At 41.8% G+C, this 14,851-nt stretch overlaps 2 protein-coding genes across 3 annotated transcripts in view; one reads left to right on the top strand and one right to left on the bottom strand.

The window, feature by feature from the left end:
* Nucleotides 1-9,527, top strand: part of PHC3 (polyhomeotic homolog 3) — a 28,899-nt gene extending 19,372 nt beyond the window's left edge. For both annotated transcript variants that reach the window (XM_083868365.1, XM_083868364.1), the window contains one exon: nt 1,241-9,527. In XM_083868365.1, coding sequence (XP_083724491.1) covers nt 1,241-1,395 — 155 coding nt within the window. In that variant the 3' untranslated portion in view covers nt 1,396-9,527. The remainder of the gene's footprint in view (nt 1-1,240) is intronic.
* A 517-nt stretch (nt 9,528-10,044) lies between these two features.
* GPR160 (G protein-coupled receptor 160) lies at nt 10,045-12,623 on the bottom strand. The gene is made up of 2 exons (XM_083868852.1): nt 12,513-12,623; nt 10,045-11,502 (listed from the first exon to the last, which is right to left on the bottom strand). Exon 2 carries the CDS (start codon nt 11,446-11,448, stop codon nt 10,426-10,428), a length of 1,023 nt encoding a protein of 340 aa, XP_083724978.1. The 5' UTR covers nt 11,449-11,502; nt 12,513-12,623; the 3' UTR covers nt 10,045-10,425.
* Between the last annotated feature and the right edge of the window lie 2,228 nt (nt 12,624-14,851).

Here is a 14,851-nt window from a genome sequence, read left to right as displayed (position 1 = left end):
CCTTGTACACATTTGTAAATCCATCAGGAAATTAGGGTATCTATTCTTTATGAAATTTAAGTCTGAACACATAAGAGAATACGAAATTAGTTGCTGTCATCTAGGTAGAAAAGTTCTTCACAGTAATTCCATATCTCTATTATAGTGTACTTTTAAAATGGGAAAATATAAAAATGCCAAAAAATAAGCTAGCTCGAGGAATAATTGAAATCAGGCATGGAAGGTGGAGCACAAATTCAAGTGTGTCTGAAGGGCTCTGAGACAGATGGAGAGACTGCTGGATTGAAAACACAAAAGTATTAAAAAACCCATAAAAATGTGGGTGGGGAAAAGAAGCTGCAAATAAAAAACTGACAATGAGTGCTCTCATGGATGTTGTTAGAAGAACATTTTTCCATCTAACAGAGCTGCCATAAAGTCAGGCAAGACTGGCTGATTCTGCTCAGCCACACATCCAGAACATCTTTGGAGGAACCTTTATTTCCACAGGGTCCTGCGGTGGAAAGGGCCCCTCAGTTACTTGGGGCAGTTCAACCCCTGTAGAGTCCTTTTTTTATGTTGTGATCTTCAGTAACCTGAAACTGGTATTTCATGTTGAGAAAAGGAGTTTAACGTGGAAAAAAAGATCCAACCAGTTTAAAGTTGCACTTGTGAAGTGAGTTACTGCTGTGTGTGGAATATTCACTCTGATAACCAACGATAAATACCTTCATGAGATGGTTGTGCCAAAGTCAAAACTGCATTTCCTTAGCTCTGGTGTAACACAGAGATGGAATTAACTCCTTTTGGAAATTGTAGCTATTTAGATGTTCTCACTACACATAGCAGTATAATACAGTTATCTTTTATAGAATTAGGTAATAGTATCTTTTTATTGCTGGAAAGAACCCACTTGAATTATGTTCCTGATTGCTATTTCAGTGCTGTTTTCCCAATCTCTTCCAATGATGAGAGGTTGTTCCTCTTAACAAAATGAAAATTCTGTCTTTGCTGGGACTTGAAATTCCCAGTGAGTAGTTCTTCAATAAATACAGTATAATTAAAGGCTGTAGTAAAAATTACTTTCATATTATTCAGAATTCCCATCATAATATTGAACTCTTGCATGTAATTCAGCTTCAGCATGCTAAAGGGATGAGCACTGGAAAATGTGTAGCTGAAAAGCTCTGGTGTGGACAGAATAATTGAATCTAAGAATGGACATTTCTAAACCAGTAATCATATTTTTTATTGCCTTTAGGTTGCCAAGATATTGCAGATGAATTTAGAGCACAAGAAATTGATGGACAAGCTCTCCTCTTGTTGAAGGAGGATCACCTTATGAGTGCAATGAATATTAAGCTTGGACCTGCATTGAAAATCTGTGCACGTATCAATTCCTTGAAGGAATCCTAGGAGGTGAACATGAAGGTTTAAACAACAGTTTCTCAGTGACAGAACTGACAATAATATGCCAACATCTTCACTGTGGCATGAGTGTTACTGTGATGTTTTGTTAAGTAGGTGGGGCTCTCTCCACGTAAAGACTTTCAAATGTTCCTTTGATTATACCAGGAGTCCTCTGTAGTTTTCAACAACTAATAGGTTTATAGTAAAGCCTGAGTAATGCTTTGAGTTGAAATTTTTCATGGGAAAACACGAAGTGAAATATGCTGTGATAGGTTAGATATTCTTCAACATGTACTTCATCTTATGAGTTATGGTTGACACCCCAGTCCCCACTCCAATCTAGACACCATTAAATTGTGTTGCTGTATTCTGAAGGATTTTTCCCACATACAGCAGTGTTTGGACTGAACTAACAGAAGTGTCCACAGGCCCTGTGGAAGCACTAGTACCAGTAAAATGCTATGCATTTAGTTGTGCTCTCTGAGTTTGTTTTAGTCTTGAGCAAATTGTTTGTAAGGGGTAGGTTGGCAGCTGGTTTTCCTCATGTAGGCTTACCCTCATCTCTGCCACTATAGTATTTTCATGAAGTCTGTAAAATACTCTAAACCATGTAGATGTCCCATCAAAATCCTCATGATCAGGCTACTGACACTCCAGCCAGAGGTAACTGAAGCACATGTTACTTTACTCTTTGAATGCTGCTATGCACTAAGGGGGCATTAAGTGTTAGGTTTGTAGTTTCACATGCTGCTAGTTAAGCTAGACCAGCAGTTCCCAAATGGGGGCTCAGAGTGGACCCTGAGGAAGTGTGTGAGCATTCAGGGTTCAAGTTCCCAAATGCCTGGGTGTGAGGGGCTGAAAAGTGCAGCCAGGACCAGCTCATGTTGAGACAAGTTGCTTTAGAGACTGCTGGGGGTAGAGAAAGGACAGCATAGTTCAGATGTTCTTTTTCTCGATACCTCTTCTAACATGTCTTTCAATGTAGTGCATTCCCATTGCCTCACTGGAAGCTTCCAAGCACCTTTTCCTTGTCCAGTGGCCAGTGTGAGCTGTGCTTGCTGTGCTCTGAGGAAGCACAGAGCTTGTGCAGGAGCAGCTGCTGCTGCCATGAGGGAGCCTGGAGCTGCAGGTCAGCAGGAGGAATGCCAATGTCAGCAACTCTGGGAGAAATATCCAGGGCCCTGCTTTGTTCCTCTGGCAGGAGATTTTGTCTTGGATGCTGCAGACCCAGATGGTGGGATTTTAGTGTCCCCCTCCATCTTCCCTCTCTCACAGTCTGTGGAACAAATCCATTTCCCCCGTTGCTGATGCTCTTAGAAGCTGCCTGGGCTCTGAGGCAACAGCACTTTCTTGGCCTTTGCTTCCCCACCACCTGTGCACAGATGTTCATGGATGTATTTTGTCCTCCTGTTCCCTCCCTTTTGCGGCTCCACTCCCCTTATGTACAGACCTGGGTCCCTAAGCTCTTGTTTAGGGAAAGAAAGGTACGTGTGCTGATAGTCATTGTGTATATTTGAATTAAATATGTGTATGTGTCTGCAAATAATGTATTTTTTTGTATTTTATGCAAATTAATGCATAATATATGATTGTGTAGGGAGGTATTCAGGGGGCTCTACAGTATTCCTGAAGAGAAGAGGAACTGACATAAAGTTTGAGAACTGCTGCCCTAGATTAAAAGGAGTCAATGCACATACACTGGCTAAAAGGCAGGTTTGTGACAGACAGATTAATATGTATATTATTTAACTGATGACCTTAAAGAGTAAATTTGGATTACAGAAAAATCTGTGTTTCATTTTCCTTCAATTAGACTATTGCTTTGTTTCCACTAACAGATTTTCTACCGTTACACCTTCTGGAGATCAACGTTAGAATCATTGTTCTTAATTACAACTGTTAGAGCTTGCTAATAGCAGATGTTATTAATGTTTTTATTAACCACTGAAGCTGCAAGTTAGGGCAACACACTGCAGTTGCACACTGGTGTGTGGTGAGAGCTCTTACCCAAACAGCACCAAAGTTTTAGAGGATGAATTGATGCCTGGGTTTATTTTGGAGGGAAGTCGCTAAGCACTTTCTAATTTGTTGGGGGTTTTTTTGGGTTTTTTTTCCTGTTTTCAGTTACTGTTTTAAAATAAACTTCTTAGTTGAAGTTCCAACGTTTGCTAATGTTAATTTGAAAAACGTTGAAATGATGGAGACAGTGGGTTCCCATTTGTAGCATTTCTGTAAGATATACAGTGTAGCATATCTGTAACATATGTTCTAAAGGATATGTTCTGTTTTGATGAGCTAACTGAAGACTAAAGATATCTTAGATATTTATCCTTTGGCTTTTGTCTTAAAGTTTTATTATTTTTATACAGAAATCTCACTGGCTAATTTTTAATCTGTCTTCTGATTGTATTGTTCTTAGGCAATATAAAAAGTAGGGGTACATAAATGTGGTTTGATAATGGCTTAAAGTGTACTAGAAAATGTGGACTTAGAGGTCTTATTTAGACCTGTAGTTAATCAGTGTTACATGCATGAGGATTTCATGGCTGCTTTAATTTTGCTTTGTTAGACAGCTTTCAGGAGAGCTTCTCCAGCTAGTGTTTGTGTCCAGCTCAGCCGTAATCACTGCCAGGTGCCAGGAGCTCAGAGCAGACCCCAGTAAGGCACATCTGGTCCTGTTCATCTGGTATGTAACATTCCCTGTGGGTTTGGGAAAGCCACAGATAATGAGTTATGCTTTAAATATTCATGAATGCAACAGTTTAGAAGGTGGGCCTTATGCATATTGAAATTTTTTTTTCTTCAGTGATTTTGGCAATGAACTGGAACTTAAAAGCAGACACAGCTATACTGTGTCACCTGTACTGGTAGAAGTGCCCTTGTATGGGAATGTTTGCCAGTGTAGCTGTGTCAATAAAATCAATTTTAAAAAATCACACTTGGATGTGAAAGTAGGCTGGAAATTTCCAAGTGCAACTGAAGTCTACGTGGGAAGCTTATGAATTTGCTCAAAAAAGTAATATAATACTTAGAGTAACAGTCCTCCAAAACCAGAACTTTTATGTCCACTTGCTGTTCAGATAGGTGAGGTTTTCCCAGGCTTATACAATTATTTCCCAAGGCTTTCTCACACATTAGGCTGTACCCTCTTGCAAAAGAAGTATTAAAGATTTTAATTGTATTTTAATACTTGTTTCCACAGGATGTGTCTACAAGAAACCTATTTAGTCTCTTTATTTCCTGGGATTTTTCTTTCTGTATTCAGACTTCTGCTGTTGCAGGCTACCCTCACAGTAATGCTTTTTAGTATTTCAGCTTCTGTAGGAATAGCTCAGAAGGGAGATACATTCCATGGCTTTTTCCCTTCCTGTTTCTCCACCACTCTCCATCCTACCACTATTCCTTAGTGGAAACTGCATTTGCAGAGCACTGGGCTGAAGGTGGCTGTCAAGATTTCACCCAGTAGAACAGAACTGTGACACTTGTCTCAGCTTCAGGGTTTGTTTGGGGTTTTAAAGAATTGCACATGAATGATCAAGATGTGTGTGCAGCCTCCCCTGATCCGTCTGGCTGTCACTCAGCATCCCTGCTTTGCAGCAGGAGCAGGACACTCCCCTGAGGAAGCTTGACTTAAAGTACCAGTTGTTTTGGCTCACCAGAGAGTGTCTGAAGGGTTTTTAAACAGGCTGCAGAGTAAATTCATTCTTTATCCATTAACTCATCATATTTTTTCCAGAAATAAAGTTCTTGATGGGGGGTAAAGCCTTTGCTAGATCTTTGTCAACGACACATTTCAAATAGAAGATTTATGTCCTGCAAGCATCCATTTCCTCATTTCTTTCTTGTGAGAGCAGGTATTTACCCCCTGACTTCCACCTGTGCTTTGTCCAAAAAGGAATCCAGCCTTTTGGATAGAAGAGATGGAGTCCTTTGTAACTGCAGATCTGGCAGGAAAAGGAAAGGATGGGATAAAACCAACTGTTCAGGCAGATCTGTGATAGATTTTGCATTATTTCTGTATCTTGAAGCGTAAGGAAATATCCAGGTACAAAAACATTGAAGTGTAATTTGAGTGGAAGTTCATTGTGAGGCTGGGCTGGGCTGTCATTGCCTGGCAGCTACAGCTAATGCCAATTTCAGATGGGGGTTCTCATTCCAATACCACAATATCCATGCAGAAACTTCCACCTCAGGAGCTCAACAGATTTCTTATACAGTGACAAATCTACAGCTCTGAGTGATCAAAGAATTCAGTGACAGCTGTGTTGAGTCCTGGTTTTGCAAATAATTAGAAATACCCATAATTTATAACATGAGTAGTTCTGATTATACTGAGACTGCTCATATTAGAACTCAGCATGTATAAAAGCTTGCAGGGTTGTTTTGTCACCAGTAGTGTATAGAGATGTCCTGTTAGCATATACTTAGAAATATATTTGTCATCATTAACCAGATATTTCCTCATTTATTTTTTTAGGCTGCAGATAATGACTGAGTATTTTGTTTTAAATACACTCTTCCTGTTCAGTCCTGAGTGGAACAGGTATGAGCAGAGCTATCAATGAATAATTTCAGTGTAAAGTATTAATTGCTCAGAGTGAATTAATTTTCAAGTCACTCTTGCATCGTAGTTTCAGACAGGAAATACTGTGAGGAGAAAGAAATTTTAAATTAATTTAATGCTTTGCTCATTTAAGATGAGGCTAAATTAAATTAATTTTGAAAGAATTTGCCTCTAGTAATGAGAGTTTATTTAGACCTGAAAGGTTTCTTGTAGTTACATCCCCTGGATGGCTTTGCAAATGATGACATTTGAAAAAGAGAAGTGCCAGCTGTGTGGGTTTTCAGGAAGGTTTTTCAGGAAGCTGGTGGAGTCAGAGCCTGGGACACAGACTGAGCACCAGGGCAGTGAGCACACGTTACCCTAATCCATGTGAATCAGCCTGGTTTGTTTTTACCATCCTCACCTCTTTGGAAATCTGACATTTCCTTCCCCACTCAATTTCAGAGTGTGGCATTTTGCTCTCCTGGCTGTCAGCTCTGGGGGCTGGAGCATTTTGTGTCCTGCTTTATCCCTTGGGTCTCATGGTCAGCACTTCCACATGTTCTCAAGGCCCCATCCTAAGCTGCTGTGTGGGTTTGTGTAAACTCTGCATTAAAACACACACCTGCTCATTCACTTGAAGGTTCCATAGTATTTTCTGATCTCTTACAGCAAAGTGGAAGGGAAAAAGCAAAGATCAGAGATGTGAATATGCTGGTAATTACAGGTATGGAGTAAGCTCATAGTCCAGCTTTTGTAGCCATGGATTTAACTTTTCTGAAGCACAGTTCTGGGAGCCAGTGTTATGAGCAGATTTCAAGTTAAAAGTTTTTAAGCTTCCAGAAAGTATTCCTGTTTATCCAAATGACTCTGTACAGTAAGGAGCTAGAAAAATTAGATTTTAAAAGATTTTTTCCACGTGGAAGTAGTTGTAACTCGAGCACAATTGTGCATTCATAGAATTGTGATCATAAACACTTTAAGTGCAATATGTAACACTGAAGGAGCACTCTAATTGTGTTTATAAAGTACTGCTTTGGTACATAGAGTTGTTGACAGGCTTGTGGTGTTGCTAGGTAATAATCAGGGTGTCTGTGCTGATCATGGGATTAGGCTTGAAGCACAAATGTCTTTGATTCCTGAGGTTTATCTGCTTTGTGGGTGAAGCCTGGGCAGCCTGTGGAAGGCTTGTGTTGTCCTCCACTACCCAGCCAGGATCCTTCCATCCTCTGGCAGCTTTTTGCAAATTCAGTTTTGGAAAGAGCAATGAGGGATTCTGCACACCCAACTTCCTTTCCAAGTAGTCTTTGTGTTACAGAATGAACAAGCCAGTACTGACCAGGAAAGATGTGGGTAAAGATGAAGGGTTGTATCATTGAGTGCCAAATACTCTGTCTAGAGTTGAAACCACATAGAATATCTCATTAAAATCAATGTTGATTTGTAAGAGATTCTTTAAATGAGAAAAGTACAGAAGTCTCCCATAAAGGGTTAACACTTTAGCTGTTGTTAGCATATCAAATAATCTTATAAAAATTAAGGTGTTTGAATGGGTTAAGGCCATTAGTTGCTGACACAGCTCAAGAAGTGATGTACAGAGGAGATGTAGCAGTGGTTTATCGGAAGTTCTTTTATTTCAGATATTTCCACCTTCCTGGCATAGCTTCTGTCCTCTTTGGCAGTGAAACTGTCACCCTGTTCTAGAGAGGGATGGTCCAGGCACCAATGCTGGGACAGCCCAGAAGCACCAGGTTAAAAAAAAAAAAAAAGAAAAAGAAAATGCACAGGGGGAAAGACAATTGTTAGGAAGGCAACAGGATGGAGATCAGTTCACAGCTGGTGTCTCCCTCCATGAATGCCAAGGTTAAAAGTGGGCTTGCAAAGAGAGTTACCATTAATATGTTTTAAAATAGTCACTTGGCAGGCTCAGGCACCACAGTTGGATGTTGGTAGAGGCCTGCAGTGCCACTGTTGCCTCCTCCATGGAGGTGACAGCCTAAAAGTTGATGCTCTTTGGCACTTTTCCACAAAAAAGTAAGTAAGAATAAATCTGACAAGTAAAAACAGTGGTGTACCATCAGTCCATTAATATTTGCTTTGGCTGCATGTTGTGGATTCCCTGTAAAAAATGTTAAAAACTTCAAGTGGCTTTAGGAGCACTGCAGCAGCTACAGGAATTCTGGCACGTTAGGGCAGACAGGGTTGTGTAAACTTTAATTAGGGCTTGGGAAGCTGAACCACACTGATAAATAAAACATGTCAGCAGCCTCACCCAACTGGTTGCAGTTCCAGTTCTCTGTGTGTTAGTGATTCTAAAGGGTGAGACTCACCATGCAAAACACACCTGAAGTGAACATGAAAATAGCTTTGCCTTCATCTGGTGTTTAAAAGAGGAATTTCCCCCTGCCTGCAGAGTCTGTAGGGATTAGTCATTTCATGATTCTGAAATGCCTGGTGCATTCTTATATTTGACGCATTTGCTGATTTTTAAATGGAATTAGGTTTTGTAAATATTTTGTCAGCCCCATTTCAGTGGGTGTTCAGTTTCTATAAAACCTGAAGAAAATGCTGTGTCAAACCCCTGTGTTTAGCCATGGTTTATCCTGTAGCATCTCCAGCACCAACAGCAATTCTAGTTTGAGAGAGCAGGGAGTGATTGCTTAGGGTTGTTTTTCCAGTTAACATTGCATGTGCTTTCCTACTTTTAACATGGAAATAGAATTTTCCTCCAAGTACATTTTCCACCATAAAAAAATGAAATTTGTAGTGCCAAACACTTCAAATTATGTTGCTAAGCATTGCCTCCTCTTATTGCACTAGTTTTAAAATTCAGTTTTCAATCATTTACTGTCCTTTTGATGGCCTTTTGAGCAGGTTTTCCCCCCAAACCATTTTCTACTGCTGAAAAATGCTTGTCCCCTTTTGATTACATCACAGAAACCTCAAAGAAATTTACCACAGACTGTGGGTGAAAGAAGCACTATGTGGGGTAAAGTAATAAATCAAAATAATCAGATTTTGATACGTTTCAGAAATCAAAGATTAATATATGACTGAGATGTGATTGTGTATTCTTAATGAGTGAAATACTGGAATATTCTTTTATAAGAAAATTTAACCCATATAGTATTGAATTCTGCAATCAAATCTATCTCTATAATTGATATATAATAAAATAAATTATTACCCAAAATTTAAATTTTACAGTTGAAGAGCACACAATGAACTATGTAAAAATATGATCTTTACATTGTGAATCATTTTTTAAGAAGCACTTTCCTATTACCAACTAGCATGTGAATGAATTTTAGATTCTCTCATTTGTTATGATCTGTAAAAAGGACATTTCTTCAATCTGTCTGTTAATGGGTAAATCCATCCAACAAATGCTGAAATAAAGCACCTTATACTATGCTGCTTAAACTTGCTTGTAATTGCACCTTTTGTTATCTGCAGAGTTTTCTTAATGAGTATTCTTGTGTGAAATCATTGTTCCCTGTGGGTCTGGGGAACAATTAACCAACCTACAGCATCATTTACTTAGTTTCTCTTTCAATACAACATTGTATTGTGAGTTTAGTGCTTCAGAAATAAATGCTGATTTCATTTGTCTGCTTTGGTTGTGTGTCATTTATTTCTCTTATACAAAATCAAATCAAGTCCATCCATTGTAAAACTCTTAAGAATTTGAAAAATGAGAGTATTTTTGCTAAAAGCCTAATTCTTTCCCTGCTAAAGTAGTCCCACTTCATATTTAACTACTTTAAAGTAATTTTGGCTTCAAAATAAGCTATATTTTAATTTAAACCACTCTTTAACCTTGGGCATGTGTAGTATAGCAGCTAACCTCGATGTTTGTTCCTCTAATTGTTTAGTTTTTAATATGTTTGTGTGCCTTAGAGGAGCAGCAGCAAAGAAACAATGAAACAGCCCCTTTCCTGTGGTTTTGGAAGTTGCACTTCTTGCACTGGTTTTGTTCTATATAAAGTTTCTGTTTCTGTAGGAATTGTAACTTTAACTAAAACAAGTTATTTCTCGTTGAACCAACAGCAATCCTTACCTTCCATCAAGCTGACAAAAATCCACATTTTAAAAAACAAAATACACTTCAAGAAGTCATTTGACCCTTAGATCAGCATCTGTATGTAACTCCAGCCTTGAAGACTTTATTGCATTTTGTACTGTAAAACCCGAGATCATTCCATTTAAAGGAAGTGTAGAATTCTAGTCAGAAACATGCAGTTGAACTGAAAACTTGTCCTATATAAGTAGTGGGGTTTTTTTAACATGTAATTTGAATTCCCTGGCTTGGCAGTCCTTGCTGCCCACTCGGTGTCCTGCACTCCAGTGCAATATTCACTGAAGCATTGCTGGACTCTGGATTTATTTCCACGGAATGAAGTTCTGGAGACGTTTCCTTGTGTTGTCTGTAAGGACCCAGCCACCCAGTATCAAAGTTTTGCTTCTCTGCAGCCTTTTCAGGCGGCAGCTCGTTAACAGCTGACAGTTACTGTGCCTGGCTTATCAGCTGTCTCTGTGCTTTCATTGTTGAACGGCATAAAGCAGAATTTCCAGCTGACAAAGGGGTCTGTGCTCCACCCCTCCTCTGTCCGCTCCACACCGTGGCACCGGCACCAGTAGGCTGCTGCCAGGAGGAAGCTGTTGATGAAGTACAGCCAGGGCACGTTCATCTCCACATAAGCTGGGATCTGCACACCCAGGAGCAGAACCACCACCTGGAGAACAACAAACGGTGCCCAAGTGCCGAGGAAACACAGGAGGAGCCTGCTCAGGAGCTGCCACTTACAGCAAGTGTTTTTGTTGTTGTCAGGCACGTAGGGGAACATCAGCACGGGCTGGCTGGATAAGGAGAGCAGCCTGGCAGACAGCAGCATGGTTGTCACCTCCTTGCAGCGAGCCAGGAGAGCCGTGGCCAGCAGCAGCGCCATGGCACAGGACACCCAGTAGCTCTGCAGGCTGCCAGAGACAGGGCATTGGGAAGGGGAAACATTGTTCTGCATTTCCAGCTCTGCAGAGACAGCGGGAACTTCCAGAGTGCAAAAAAACCCCGAAATCCATATAAAGGCCACTGCAAATACATAAAGTAGCTTCCGACCTCTTTTAGGGGATTGGGATGTTTGGGAGACGGTGGTGAAATAATCCAGAGCAGCCACAAGATACACTGGGCAAGGCAAAATCCCGTAGGTCAGAGAAGTGATCTGGGTGAGGAGGCAGATGTGGTACTCTGTGAATCGCACCCCCCAGAGCGCAAAGTCTTCAAAACAGAAAATGAAACACATACTCAGCAGCAGTGTGAAATCGAGAAGTGCCACTGAAATGCAGAAGTATCCCATAAAACTGACTTTCACAGGCTTTGGCTTAATTTGCAACATGAAGAAATCAAGGAAGACTTTTCCAAGCATAATCAGGACCAACATGTAGCTGATTTCAAGGGGTTGGCTGGTGTGGGTGCAGTGGTACTGACCAGAACCATTTTCACAGAGTCTGGCAGCCATCCTCCAGTGGTGGAAACAGGAAAAATAAATGTCACAGGGCGCAGTGCTTCATCTCTGAAAAGAAAAAAAAATTGTGAAAATTTATTTCTGTGTAGCTTTACCAATTAGTTCCATCACAGCAACTACCCAATTTGTCTGAATTTTTCAGAGCCCTTAATGAAGAATAAAAAGCCTCATTAACTCATCATTAAATTATCAACAACTGCCCAAATTTTGTTTTCTTTCAATTACATTCTTGAGAGTTAAGAGGTCAACATAATTTACTTTTCTAGCTAATGACCCAAGGAAAGGTTTAGGTTGACTATGTTCCTTTCCTTTAGAGGGCATGGAGAGGTCTTTCTGTCCAGCTGGGCAGAGGGATGGAGGTTTCAGAGCTCCTGCATATTCTGAAAAAATTACAGGACAGAAATTTTACTAGACACTGTAGGAGATGCTGCAGCACAGCCTCGCAGTTCATTATGCTCATAGAATCTGTAGGAAATTGGGACTGCAGAAATATCCAGAAAGCAGAAAAAGCATCAAGCATCACCTCCTTTTTCGGTGCAAAAATCCTGGAACTCCGAGGCAACCCAAAGAACCAGGGCTTCATTAGTGAATTGGGCTTTTTTGTTCATCTCTAAGTACTACAATGGCAGAGACTCAGAACAGCTGGTTTTCCCTTCAGACTTCCATGAGTTTCTTTATGATAACTCTTTTCCAAGTGTTAATTCCTAAGGAAAATGAACATAGGGTGGCTCTGTGTATGTCAGCAAGGCAGCATGGACAGTTTTATCTGATCTCTTCTCTCTTTCCTTAAAGAAGCAGGACGATGTCTGTGAGAGCAAATCAGAGCTGAGGAGCCGAGGCAGCTGTAAAAATGAACTGACTCAGGCTCTGTGTTAACAGCGAATTGCTTCGATTGAAGCAGACTCCTGCAGTTTGTGACCAGTTTGCCAGTCATTTGTGACCAACATTTGTGTTAGTGCACCACTGAGTTTGTGTGTCCTGAGAGCAGAGTTAGAGTATCTACAAGTCCTTGGCAGCACAACCTGAGAAGCATCCAGGGAGTTTGTTTACAAGCCTACCTGGGCTGGCCGCTTCACTCTTCATCTGCACAAGCGCATCCTCGGGAACCTGATCTGCCTTTACAGTCCGGCTCAATTCCGGCGGGGTTTGTCTTCATGCACTGGACGCTGCACTTGTGTACACAGAAAGGAGGAAACTTGCACGCAAACGGGGTCCCCTTCGGTAAGGCAATAGTAATAAATAATAATAATAATAAACCTTGTAAGGCGGGATTACCTGTCCTGGGCCGAGCGGGCACAGCCCCATCCTGCGCACAGAGGACCCCGCGGGTGCCGGCGCCTCCCGCTCCTCCTCCCGGCCGCCCCCGGCTCTCCCGGCGGGTTCCTGCTCCTCTCCGGAGCCAGAGGAGAAGAGGCGGCCCGGGGGGCTCCGAGGGGACGGCTGAGCTCTCCCCGCCCGGCCCCGGACCCACCTGCGGCCGCCGCTGCCGCTCCCGCCCGGCGGGGCCGCCACCTCCGCCCGCCCAGCGCGGGCACCGGGCGGGACCGGGCGGGACGGGCTCGTGCCGGGGAAAACAGGGCGTAACACAGGTTACAATAACACAGATAACACATAGAGCACACGGAACACGTGTAACAGAACATATATAACATATAACAGCTATTACGGATACATATAACACACATGATGGATAACATATATATAGAACATGTAAACATAAATAACACATATAAGACACTTAGCACATATAACATTTAGCACACATAGACAGAAATAGCACATGTAACACACACAGCAGATATGACACCCACAGTACATATAACACAACCACCCTGGGGAACAGGGTGTCGTGTTTGATCCCTTTGATTGCCCAGCAAGGGGAGGTGAAGCAGCCTCATGGTGCCCCAGCGCCGAGTGCAGCACAGTGGGATGCTCAGATCCTTATAAAAGTGGCAGATAAATATTTTAGGTTCTAAATGTGTGGTGTGTGTGGGGAAAAAGGTGATTGAGCAGGACCCTTGGGTCTCCCATGACTTGTCTGCAGGTCAGGGAACAGAGAGGGAAGCTCCCTTTGTGCCACAGGGAAGCCCTGGGCAGATATATTGTTTGATATATCTTTGTGTACAAAAGTATCAAGTGGCTGGCAGGACTTCTGAAGGCAACTAACTCTCTGGAATTAAATACAGATGTAAATTGTGATTTTCCTCCCCTCTGTTTTTTCTTACCCATCTCCTTCCCTCTTCCTACTCCTCCTTCCATAGTTCATCTTAAGGATTAAAGAACTTGAGGGGAAAAAAAGTTCTGAGGTTTGTAAGGTTTGGGCTTTTTATGGAAAAACAAGATGATCAGTGCTCTGTAAAACCTGACAGCTTAAAGGAATCTTCAGCAGCATTCACGGTGACCATAGTTATTTATCCACACAGTGTTTATTGGGACCGTTGCACAAATTGGAGAATAATAAGAAAAGGTTATTTGTGACCACACAGTTCACCCACAAGTATCTGAATACTGATGCTTTCATAGTTGTTTTCTCCTTACTTCTAACCCAGGGCAAAGGAGCAAATGAACTCTTTGGATGTCTGGGTTTGTTTCTGTTCATTTCTCTCCTTCTGACTGCAGAAACTGCTACACAGGCCTGTGTGAGAAGATGTCTGGATTCTGGGAATGGGGAACCAGGAGGGGACAGGGACAGTTTAGACATTTTTTTTCTGCTGACATTTCAATGAGTCTGTGACCTCCAGACTGTGTCATCTCTGTGCTCAGTGAGCTTTAGGGGTGACTTCCTCAGCAGGGCCCACAGATCACAGCTCTGCCCGAATAACACTCCCTGTTTGTGTTGTGGCTACTTCTCAGCTTCCCTTTCCCTCCACCACCCTGTCCTTGTTTGAAAGTTTGCTTTTAACTCACTGATTACTCTTGTTTTCTGCTCCTGAGTGCCCAGAGAAATGATGGTACAAGATGGGATATCCTGGAAATCAGATGCAGGGCTTGGTGCTGGCAGGTCCTTGGTGAGTCAGGAGCTGCTCACTCCATGTTGGATTAGGGCTGCCTCTTCCTTCACAGGAAAATTTGCAGGTACTTGACAAGCACCATGTGCTAAATAATACCTTGAGCCCAGCCTGCCTGGTTAAAGAGGCTGCGTTTATGTTCACGAGCAGCAATAGGAAGGTTTAAGGAATTAGTTCATATTTGCATGGAGGCAGCTGTGTGTAAAAACAACACAGGAGACTCTTCCTCGAGGAGAGGGGTACATGAAATGACACAGAGAATCTCTTATAAAAGCCGTTTGTGTTGAAATGCTCATGCAGTGGTTGTGTTGTCTGTTCAAGCTACTTGCATAGAGGCTTCCTTCCTTCTTCAGGGCTGTTTCCTGCTGCTGGCTGCTCATATTCTGAGT

Source organism: Zosterops lateralis (assembly GCF_965231275.1).
Source record: "Zosterops lateralis genome assembly, chromosome: 10".
Lineage (NCBI taxonomy): Eukaryota > Metazoa > Chordata > Aves > Passeriformes > Zosteropidae > Zosterops > Zosterops lateralis.
This window is presented reverse-complemented; position numbering and strand designations above follow the sequence as displayed.